The sequence below is a fragment of the Schistocerca piceifrons genome, chromosome 4, assembly GCF_021461385.2.
Source record: "Schistocerca piceifrons isolate TAMUIC-IGC-003096 chromosome 4, iqSchPice1.1, whole genome shotgun sequence".
Classification (NCBI taxonomy): domain Eukaryota; kingdom Metazoa; phylum Arthropoda; class Insecta; order Orthoptera; family Acrididae; genus Schistocerca; species Schistocerca piceifrons.
The window spans coordinates 556,373,829-556,385,971 of record NC_060141.1 but is presented as its reverse complement, the minus strand read 5'-3'; the positions used below and the strand labels follow the sequence as shown (position 1 = coordinate 556,385,971).

The following is a 12,143-nucleotide window of genomic DNA, read 5'->3' as shown; positions in this document are numbered from 1 at the left end:
AAAGCAATACATATACGGCGATCCCAAGTCATACAACACTTGGAGGGCAAGAAACATATCACTGCAGTTTTGTGCCTTATTAAAAAACAACCTCTAGTTAGTGATGCAGTTCCAGGCTTTTCTGCAGGCCCTGACATGTTTTCAGTTTATTGTAAAGATTTATGTAGGGCATTTGTGTCAGCCAACCTACCTCTTTCTAAAATAAATAATCCAGTGTTAAGGAAGTTTTTCTTCAAATATTCAAATCTTGACATTCAAAGAGTCATAGTTTTTTTTTCTCTCAACAATCTTCCAAATTGTTACCAACAATTTGACTCTACTGGCAGGAATGTTAGGAATATTATTGTTGGGGTATTCGTATATGACTATGCGATTTCAAGAAAAATTGTCTGCTACAAAGCCAAGAAATAACCACTGTGAACCATGTGCGACAGTTGGAAGATTATTTAATGAAGCAATACAAATTTTGTGGCCAGGTGGCCAGGTGGTGTGAAGTTTGACAATGTTTTAGTGTTAACAACAGACGCTGCAGCATTTACAAAGGCAGTGATAGGTCTTGTTAGCTAAAATGATCCATTTTACACGTGTTGCTCGTGATTTACACTGACCATGTGAAGAAACTGGAACAGTGTATTGTAATGTGCACATGCTCGCTCTAATTTTGTTCAGTCTTAGTGGATTTACAGCATAAACATTACAAATTAAATTCAGACATGTTTGAAAACAAAAGTAGGTTTCAAACTATGTGCAAAATTTCTAATGTGTTAGAGGACTATCAAGAAGATAATATTAATGTGAATGTGAGCAATGTGCTCTGCTATAAATGTGCCAGTCGGACATCTGGTGTCATGGAATGCTCATTTTTCCAGCATAAGACAATATTTTGGGATAAACTTCACTCATCTGCAATGGGCAACTAGAGGATGGGTCCCATTGTGTATTGTAATGAGTGGCGACCAGTCATGTGCTACAGCACACTAAACTTATGCCATTTCTCTTCGAATGCAAGCCAAAAACCACACTGAAATTTCGCCATCTTTTGTCAAATGTGTGCTAGTGTACAAATAAAACTGACGAAAACCTGTTTTGTAGTGCTCTCTCTCTCTTTGCGATAACTAGAAACCAGTATTGAGTGCTGAAATTATGGTCAGGTATGCTACAATCTATTGGCAAGGGCTGTAGCTTTGTTTCCGACTGCGCATGCTGACATGTGACGTCAACCATCCAGCACTATGGGTGCTATGTTGCTCACAGCAACAAGACAGTAGTTTTCTTTAAAACTGCGTGTATCATATTTTGCAAGTGTACAGCATAAGGGATTTTTGTGAGGTTGTTGTCATAACTGCGTCGTGGCCAAGTGGTTGCTGGCACGGTAGCTCAGTGTGTTCGGTCAGAGGGCTGCTTGTTCTCTGCAATAAAAAAACCGAGTAAAGGACTCACCAATCAACTTAACCAGATGTCTTGTGACATCCACCCAGACCAAATACAATGAACAATACCGAACACGCACATGCACATGCACAGAGATTGGCAGTTCGTGGACCCAGGTTTAATTCCCACTGTCACGGAGTTATTTTATTTTATTCCTTGCAATGTTAAAGTAGTAATTATAAAATTTAACAATGGAAAATCCAGGATGGAATGTAACAGACTGTGTGTGCATAGTTTTGACAAAGGCCTTGTTGGCTGACAGCTTATTTGTGACAGTCTTTTTGTTGTGTTTGTATGCGATTCAATTATAAAATTATACATAAAATTAATATACTCAATTCTGTTATAACTATCCTTGTAAGTCACAAGGCTGGAGGCCACCACATTGTAGCACGTTGGTAAAATTTTGCCTGAGCTGCCACTGATTGCAGGTCTTCAGCAATGAGGGAGGCATAGCACACACAGCATTTGTTAATACTGCATATTATTCATATTCACTTAAATAAACTGAATTATAATTGAATATTTTACTTTGTCACATACTTCAAGTATTCTTAAGCCATACAAAATAAACGATTATTAGCACCTAAAAATCTGAGCTAGTAATGAATATCATAGTTTTGGTTTTGGACGTTGAAGGCACTTTACATATGGGCCATCCCCTTCCTAGAAAATATGTTCCAGAAGAGCTAAAAGGTACTGGTGCAAAAAGAATATAAAATACTAAGACAAGAAATTCCACCAAACAGAGTAAAGTCAGAAGACAAATTGAAACATTAGTGAAACAAATTTCCCCAGTGCAAATAATTTTAAGGATGACAAGCTCCTGCAGGTGTTGGTAAATAAGTTTAGTTTGGCTTCATTCTGTGTGGCGATGTTCTGCCCATTACTAGTTAATTCGTGTGACTGATTGCACTTTTGTTAATGTCAGTCTGCGAGCATATTCAAGAAGTTGGTTCCTTGGCTTGATGTGGTTCACCACAGTAGCAGACATAATTGGTTGCTTGTCAATGACAGTTTGAGTTGGTTTGCTTTGAAGCGTATTATATCAAATCTTCATACCAGTTAACATATTTTATCATTTGCTTAGCTATTTATTTATGTTTTCCAAATACTTGGAAAATGCTGTTAAGGTATCAACACCCTTTAAGTTTTAGGATGATTTTTATTGGGTTCCTAAATCATTCTGAGCGTTTATTTTGGCAGCCATTAAAGAGAATTCAACAAATTTGGCATGTCTTCCTGAAGGTAAGGGCATTTAAGGCTTGCATTGATAACTATAAATTATTTTCATCACAGGAATACGTACAAACCAAATAAAATATTAATTCATATTTTTATTCATCTGTAAACTATAACATTAAGAGCAACACAGTCATAAAAGAAAAAACACACACACACTTAAGAAATCCACGTCAAACAGAAGTTACCCAAAACACAGGATTTTTACTTGAATTTAAAAAGCTTTCTTCCATGGTTCATTTATTAGCATTACAGTATATAGATAGATTGTGGTTGTCAATATCTAAGTGTGTCAGGTTCTAATTAGATCTTAACACCTTTGGATCATTTTATACATCAATTTGCACGTAACTTCTAAACAGATGTTTTCAGTTGTAGCAACTTATGGTCTTCTACTGAAAATTCCAACAGAATAAACTGTGCAAGAGCAAATTAAAGTAGAACTTTGTCATAACTCACTCGACTGAACTTTTATTGTACAAATAAGTTCAGTATTCAATTACTGGTGCACCACAGCATAAAAAGTTTGAGGACACACACTATATGATTCAGCTATTGTACAGTGTGAGGGCTACTCGCAGATAAACTGGACACCTTTTTCCTCTAGTGATACTGACAATGTGCTGTCTCAAATGAAAAAACTTCAGCAATAATTTAAAGAAACTCTTTTAGGAAAGAGTTCTACAATTGTGCCAGCAGCATTTTAATAAAGGTTGACTTCTTTATATTTTAGTTGGATGTGGTACTATATTTAAATTGAATACCATATGCATTCTTAAAGAACATGGATGGAAAGTTTGATCTATAGATGTCATTTGCTAAATCAATTATTTTTCCACATATAATCTCACACACACACACACACACACACACACACACACACACACACACACACACACACACACACACACACACACACAGTATACTTTGATGGCCAATTTATAAATCTGTCACATACATACATGTGTGTCCTTATATCTAAGGTAGTATTTGCATATGAAATTGAAAAGAGTTATGTGATATTAAACTTGCAGGTCATTCAGATACAGTGTGTACAAAACTTCATGAATAAATATGGATCAACACTATGCTGACCAATTCAAAGCTGTAAGAAGGGATGCATTTCTATACCACTTGCACAAATTATCAAATGGAAGATGCAATATTCACTTATTAAAACTTATTTATTTATTTATTTTCCAGCATCCATTAACATGTCTGAAACAGTTTTTAACATTATACAAGATGTTTTATTACATTCCTCAGACTGTCATACATTCCAAGATAATGTAATATTCGCTTAGCAGTGTTTACATTACTGAGACTTAATTGACAAGATCCCTTTTCTGAGAAAGACAAGTTAATAATAAGTAGGATCAATGTCTGTATGCAAACTGTACAAACATTTGAGAAATAAGGAAATGAGCATGATGCCTGGACAAAAATGCTGAAATGATTGCAAATTACTTTATCACAGAACTCTCACATATATTAAAATGCTAATATTTGTAACATATATAGATTATATAATGTGCGTAAAATATATTAGTACATTAACAGATAATAAAATGGAGTCTGGAGAAACATGTCTTATTGTTAAGGTTGCAACAATTCTTCAGGTAACATTGCTACTGATACTTAAGTTGACAGTGATAAGAATTCACATTCGTAAACAAAAATCGAATTTATTTCATAATATTGTTCACACATTCTTTAACAATCATTAAAAACTTGGTAAGAAAATTATACGGTGAAAACCATCCACTTGATGCTACTTTTGTTCAGGCGAGAAAGTGTTGTTAGTGTAATTAATACTTCAATGAACCTGAAAGACTCCTGCTTATGTCACCTTTCCCAAGTTTTTTTTTTGTTTTTTTTTGTTTTGCTTAATTTGCTGCATACTTTAATGAATGTATACAAGTACAGAGAACACTGACACTATTTAACATACATTTATGATACTTTCTAACAACATAGCCTGCCTAAGTGTCACTTATACAAATCTCTACTCCTTTTATAAAATGGGTGGTGAGAAGAAAACCTAGTCACAAAAGATTTGTGTATAAAGCCTACTTGCATGTAATGCCTGATAACAATTACAACATACAGAATGCAGAGGATGTACAAGATGTACAACACAAATAGAATGTCAACTGCATGCCTCATTTCCATCAGTCTTCTCGACAGTTTACGGTCCCATTATTGGTACAGGCTGCAGCAACACGCCATCGTGGTGCACCATCATTCAAAATTAATTCGCGGGAGAAACATCCCTCTTCGACTCAGCCAGACACTAAAACATTAAAGTCAAATTTTTAACAAACATTTTGGAAAAAGACACTTTATATCTGTAATTAACCATGAAACAAAGCTTTACTTTTAGTAGGCACTCTACTCTAAACAAGAACAACAAATCAAAGTTACACAGGTTGTGTTTCAGATGGATTACTTTTTATTCATTCAGTCAGTTTCCATAAACCCTAACAGGGATGTGGAAAGAGTGAAGTTAGACGTTAATAGGTAGAAGCAGTCATTGGAGGTTACTTATAAGTTCTAAATTACTTTCACTCTGATAAAAGCCGCCACAGCTGCTGTTGTGGCCCTTATATCATCTCAGTTTAATACTCGTCATAACATTAGAGCTGTACTTACCCAACACCTGTTCCCAGCAGGAGTGAGATGAAGTTTGTAAGGAAGAGGGTGTAAAGAACTTCTTTTGAAAACAAGCTGTTCTTGCCAACCTTAGCATGGCGAATGCTGTAAGTTTTTCTCTTGGGATGTTCTTGCCAACCTTAGCATGGCGAATGCTGTAAGTTTTTCTCTTGGGATGTTTAAATTTCCAGTCCCTAGAACACAAGCAGTTTTACCATTTTTAGCTTCAAGTCTCTGATAAGATCTGGACTATAATATTATATTAATTTGTCAAGTATGTGTATGTAAGAAAGAGCCCCAGGTTACTTATCTCATTTAATACACAAGTTGTCTCTGTAAGATTAAATTTTTGAATGCCTCCGAGTTGATTACATACCGATTGTTTTAAGTAACTGGTTTACGGAGCAATGCACTATAAAAATATTTGTGTGTAATTATAATTATAGGGGAGATGATTCACCATTCACATTTTTAAGTAACAGATTATTTTTATTTTGTTTGTAATTCACTTACACTAAAGCTACTGACATACATTCTTCTTGTCAGGTCCACTGATTAACTTAATCAGTCTCAAACATACTCATCAATGAAAATTTTGACGCAACTTTATTTCCATCAAAAACTGATGACTACATCTGAAGTTTACATGTTGCGCACACACACACACACACACACACACACACACACACACACACACACCCCTGTTCACAGGCAGAGGATTTGAAATTTTAAATATCCTCCACTATTTATTATTAACAGATTCACAGAGACTATTTTACACATCATGACAGCCCCCCACCTCTCTCTCTCTCTCTCTCTCTCTCTCTCTCTCTCTCTCTCTCTCTCTCTCTCTCATGTAAAATACTTCTAATTTCTAGAAACGTAGGGACAGGTTCCTTAGACTAAAACAAAAAAACTTTTTATGAACATACTTGCAAAAATCCTTTATTGTCAAGTTATTAATTGAAGTGGATCTTCAGTGACTTATCTGTGCATCCACTGACTCGTATTGTAGATGGTGTGCTGCCAGGGAGACGTGTTTACCTTTGCCTTCTACATGTCCGCTGTCTACATGTAGCACGGTACATGAGTGGGCTAACTAAGTGCATTCAGACTGGTAAGATATTCATTTCATGAGCAGACACACATTTTTATGAACAGCTGCACAAATGATAGTGGACACAAGGCTGCACAGCTGTCAGATGGTGTTTCCAGACAGAAGGCAGCCAAATCATCCAAGCTTTGGTGCTGTATATCACTGTGCTACTGAGACAGGATCTGTAGCACCCTGGACTATGTATCAAGGTTCAAACGGCTTTTTTTTTTTTGTTTTGGTTTTAGGGCGCAAAACTTCTATGGGCATTAGCGCCCGGTCCGTGACTTAGGAAACAGTAAAAAACCGAAATTGAAAACCAGCAGCAATGGGAACGAAAGTCATAAAATTGGAGAAACTAAAAGCAGAAGGAAGGCTTAAAAATCCACTACAGAAAGGGGTTGGTTATCCCAAAAAAAAGCTTCAAATGACTGACGTCATTTCACTGGCACTAATAAACTTGAGAACGCGGTCGGATGAGCGCGTGTCATCTACTAAAATCGACGATATATCAGGCGATAGCTGTAGACGGGAGCGTAACGGATTAAAATAAGGGCACTCAATTAAAAGGTGTCTTACCGTCCACAGCTGAGAGCAGTGGGGACAGAGTGGGGGAGGATTGCCGCTTAAAAGATGTCGATGGCTAAAAGGACAGTGCCCTATCCGGAGTCTAGTTAAAATTACCTCCTCCCGACGACGCGTTCGGGAGGAAGAGGTCCAAGCACAAGGAAGAGCTTTTATGTCCCGCAATTTATTATGGGTAAGTGTTGACCAATGCGTGTGCCATAAATGAACAACACGTAGACATAGAACGCTCCGTAGATCGGCGAAGGGAATCGATTGAATAGCTGGCCGAGGAAGAGAGACTGCAGCCTTGGCTGCAATATCGGCCGCCTCATTTCCACAGATACCAACGTGTCCCGGGAGCCAGAGAAACGCCACCGAGACGCCCCCCAGGTGGAGCAAGCGCAGACAGTCCTGAATCCGGTGGACCAGAGGGTGCACAGGATAAAGAGCTTGGAGACTGAGGAGAGAGCTTAGAGAATCTGAGCAGATAACGTATTGTATCCGCTGATGGCGGTCGATGTAGTGGACAGCCTGGAGAACAGCGTAAAGCTCCGCAGTATAAACCGAACACTGGTCGGGAAGCCGAAAGTGATTTGGGGTGTCGCCAACAATATAGGCACTCCCTACACCTAACGATGTTTTCGAGCCGTCTGTGTAAATAAATGTGGCGTCCGTCATTTGTGCACATAGAGCAGCAAATGCCTGACGATAAACAAGTGAAGGGGTACCATCCTTGGGAAATCGACAAAGGTCATGGAGCAGGCAGATCCGGGGACGGAGCCAAGGCGGTGCTGTACCCCAAGTTGTCAAGAAGATTTTAGGAAAGCAGAAGGAAAGAGAATGGAGCAGTTGACGGAAGCGGACTCCCGGTGGTAGTAGGGAGGAGGGGCGGCAAGCATACCCTACATCAAAGGAGGCGTCGAAAAACATGTCATGGGCTGGATTAGCAGGCATGGAAGACAGATGGCTAGCATAACGACTCAGAAGGACTGCTCGCCGATTGGACAGCGGAGGTTCAGCAGTCTCAGCATAAAGGCTTTCCACAGGGCTGGTGTAAAAAGCTCCAGATACTAAACGTAATCCACGGTGGTGGATAGAGTCGAGACGCCGAAGAATAGACGGCCGAGCAGAGGAGTAGACTATGCTTCCATAGTCCAACTTCGAGCGCACTAAGGCGCGATAGAGGCGGAGAAGGACCACTTGGTCCGCTCCCCAGGAGGTACCATTCAGGACACGGAGGGTGTTGAGGGATCGCAGACAGCGAGCCGAAAGATAGGAAACATGGGAGGACCAGCACAGTTTTCTGTCAAACGTAAGACCCAAGAATTTAGCGACGTTTGAAAATGGAAGGTTGACAGGACCTAGATGTAAGGAGGGCGGAAGAAACTCCTTACGTCGCCAAAAATTAACACAAACGGTCTTACTGGGAGAAAAATGGAAGCCGGTTTCGATGCTCCAAGAGTGGAGGCGATCGAGACATCCTTGAAGACGCCGTTCAAGAAGGCTGGTCCGTTGAGAGCTGTAGAAGATCGCAAAATCGTCCACAAAGAGGGAGCCCGAGACATCAGGAAGGAGACAATCCATAATAGGATTGATGGCAATGGCAAACAGTACAACACTCAGCACGGAGCCCTGGGGTACCCCGTTTTCTTGGGAGAAAGTACGGGAGAGAGTAGTGTTCACCCGCACCCTGAATGTGCGCTCTGCCATAAATTCGGGAAGAAAAAGAGGCAGCCGACCTCGAAAGCCCCAAGAGAACAGTGTGCGGAGGATGCCTGTCCTCCAACAGGTATCGTATGTTCTCTCCAGATCAAAAAATATTGCTACTGTTTGGCGTTTCCGGAGAAAACTGTTCATGATATAAGTGGAGAGAGCAACAAGATGGTCAACTGCAGAACGATGCTTTCGGAATCCGCATTGGGCTGGTGTTAAGACTGCGGGATTCCAGCCATGGGGACGCAGCTTTGTTCCCTGAAGACAGAAGATGACCGGCGAGTAGGATCGTAAGAGGATCGACAATTCATCCCGATTGGCTCGAATACCGCGGATATTCCAGTGGATAATGGACATAGGGTGAACAGAAAATGGAGGAATGTGACCAAGGTCGCTGTCAACTCAACGACTGCTCTGAGCTTGTGACCGACAGCATGGAATGGCATTCAGCCGAAGGCAGAAGATCCTGATCCATAGGTTGGTCAGGAGCAGCTCCTGCCACCAGCGATCGGCCGGTTGATCGGTCGCCAGCAGTGCGCCTCGGCGACACAGAAGACGGCCAAGGGCGATTTCCGCCAGGTGGTGCTGTAGATGGGACACGCCTTGGTGGAGAAGGAGAGGAACTGAGTTTCTTTGTAGCCTTCTTGGAAGTATGATGTTTATAGGAAGGAGGAACCAATGGTTGGGAAGTTGCCGTACGTAAAAACTCTTCACGAGTATGCTCTTTTTTCGAAGTCTTGGTGTCTGACTTTTGGGCTCGAGATTTAGCAGAACTTGACGAAGGGTGAGCCAGAGAATGGGCAGGCGAAAGTGGTGAGGTTGAACGGGCGATCTTTGCGCTGGCCGATCTGACGACCGTGGCACTAAAGGTGAGGTCGCAAGTCTGTGTGGCCGCCTCCTTTGTTGGCCGAGGAGAAGCAAGGACAGTGCTGTAGTTTCCTTTTTGAGGCACGGTGGGCTGTCGACTGGCGAGTAATTTTCGAGCAGCAAAGGTCGACACGTTTTCCTTTACTCTAATTTCCTGGATGAGCTTTTCGTCCTTAAAAACGGGACAATCTCGAGAGGAAGCAGCGTGGTCACCCATACAGTTGATGCCGCGAGGGGATGGAGGTGGAGAAGCACCCTCATGGGCATCCTTGCCACACGTAACACATTTGGCCGGATTGGAACAGGACTGGCTGGTGTGATTGAACCGCTGACACCGATAGCAACGCGTAGGGCTTGGGACGTAAGGGCGAACGGAAATTGTCTCATAGCCTGCTTTGATTTTCGATGGGAATTGAACTTTGTCAAATGTCAAGAAGACAGTGCGGGTTGGAATGATGTTCGTGTCAACCCTTTTCATAACCCTATGAACAGCCGTTACGCCCTGGTCAGACAGGTAGTGCTGAATTTCTTCGTCAGACAATCCATCGAGGGAGCGTGTATAAACGACTCCATGCGAGGAATTTAAAGTGCGATGCGCTTCAACCCGGACAGGGAAGGTGTGGAGCAGTGAGGTACGCAGCAATTTTTTTGCCTGGAGGGCACTGACTGTTTCTAACAACAGGGTGCCATTCCGTAATCTGGAACAAGACTTTACAGGACCTGCAATTGCGTCGACACCTTTCTGAATAATGAAAGGGTTGACCGTGGAGAAGTCGTGACCTTCGTCAGACCGAGAAACAACAAGGAACTGTGGCAACGATGGAAGAACTGACTGTGGCTGGGACTCAGTGAACTTACGTTTGTGAGCAGACATAGTGGAAGGTGAGGAAACCATTGCGGAAGAATCCCCCATGATTACCGGCGTCTCCGATGGCGCGCTCCTCCCTTGTGGGGGCCCTCTCTGAGGGCACTCCCACCTTAGGTGATTGTTCACACCTCAGGTCACACCTCCCGACAAACGGACGGAGGGACCAATCGGCACTTTCGGAAGGTATAAGCTCGGGTAATCACCCCTCCCTGGGCCTGGCCGTTACCAGGGGTATGTAAGTGTCCTACCTGTCTACCCGGGGGCGGGGAATTACGCATTACCCCGTCACCGGCTACGCATGGAAGTGCATGGGTCGGCCTTCAGACACGCACAGGAAGGATGAAAGAGAAAGGGAAAGGAAAGAAGAGAGGTCTCAAACGTCGCAGCGGAGAAAAGGGTAAAGAGAATAGGTAAGGAAAAGGGAAGGACAAGGAAGGATGAAGACATACAAGCAAGGAAGGCGAAGAATGCGGTACATTTACAAGCACCCGTCTCCGGACGTAGGCACAAACCATACTCCCAGAGGGGGAGAAAGGGAAGGAAAGAGCCAGAGGTGAGGGGGGGCGAAGATGGGGGATGGGGAAGGATGCGGAAAGGGAAGGTATGCAGCCCGGAAAGGAAGGAAGGCCACATTAGCTCGGGGTCCCGTGCTCGCTACGCACATATCCACAAAAGAGTTGTAGATCCCCTGGGGGGGTTCAAACGGCTCTGAGCACTATGCGACTTCTGAGGTCATCAGTCGCCTAGAACTTAGAACTAATTAAACCTAACTAACCTAAGGACATCACACACAGCCATGCCCGAGGCAGGATTCGAACCTGTGACCGTAGCGGTCGCTCGGCTCCAGACTGCAGCGCCTAGAACCACACGGCCACTCCGGCCGGCATGTATCAAGGAAGACCATGTGTTGCTCATATGCCTGACAAGGAAGAGCCCACCTCCAAGTTCAGCATGAGCAACTCTTTTGTATTTATATCACCCAACACATGAGAACTTTGGTGTCAGTCCATTGTTTGTCTCTTCAGTTTTGTTTACAGATGAGGCAACATTTTGAAGAGACAGAATAGCAAATGTCCACAACCAACACATATGCGCTGATCACAATCCTCTTGCTACAGTACATGTTAGACATCAGCATCACTTTAAGATTAATGTGAGACAGGAATTCTAGGCGACAGACTGGTATGGCCATAGGTTCTCCCAGCATGTTTTACAGGAGCTGCCTACAAGGACTTTATTCAGAACACCCTCCAAGACGTACTTGAAGGTGTGACCTGCAAATAAGAAGAATCATGTGGTTTGTGCATGGTGGAACTCCAGCAGACTTCAGTCTCAGCATTCAAGATGCAGTGGCTGGTATCTACCAAGAGACATGGATAGGTAGAGGAAAACCAGTACCTTAGCCTGCAAATTCCCCAACTTCAACCCTTTGATTTACCATTCAAATCCATCTGAGTATTTGGAAGGATGTAGCAATCCACGATTCAAAGAATGCATGTGTGTTCAGAAGCGAGAAGAGGACATTTCGAATATTTATTGAACATTGTGTGATGAGCTCCAGTCACCTAAATTGTAGATTTTTAATAGTAACTAAAACTAAGGATGGCACCCCCACCACACACACACACACACACACACACACACACACACACACACGTGATTGCAGTATCTGGCAGCTGAAGCACTATATGGTCAGTAACAACTATCCGT

The 12,143-nt window shown here is 42.3% G+C and overlaps 1 protein-coding gene across 2 annotated transcripts in view; it reads right to left on the bottom strand.

Annotated features, from left to right (window-relative positions):
• Nucleotides 1-2,911: 2,911 nt before the first annotated feature.
• Nucleotides 2,912-12,143, bottom strand: part of LOC124796329 (BCL2/adenovirus E1B 19 kDa protein-interacting protein 3) — a 310,876-nt gene continuing 301,644 nt past the window's right edge. For both annotated transcript variants that reach the window (XM_047260459.1, XM_047260460.1), the window contains 3 exons: nucleotides 5,465-5,519; nucleotides 5,326-5,414; nucleotides 2,912-4,966 (listed from right to left, as the gene is read on the bottom strand). In XM_047260459.1, coding sequence (XP_047116415.1) covers nucleotides 4,915-4,966; nucleotides 5,326-5,414; nucleotides 5,465-5,519 — 196 coding nt within the window. In that variant the 3' untranslated portion in view covers nucleotides 2,912-4,914. The remainder of the gene's footprint in view (nucleotides 4,967-5,325; nucleotides 5,415-5,464; nucleotides 5,520-12,143) is intronic.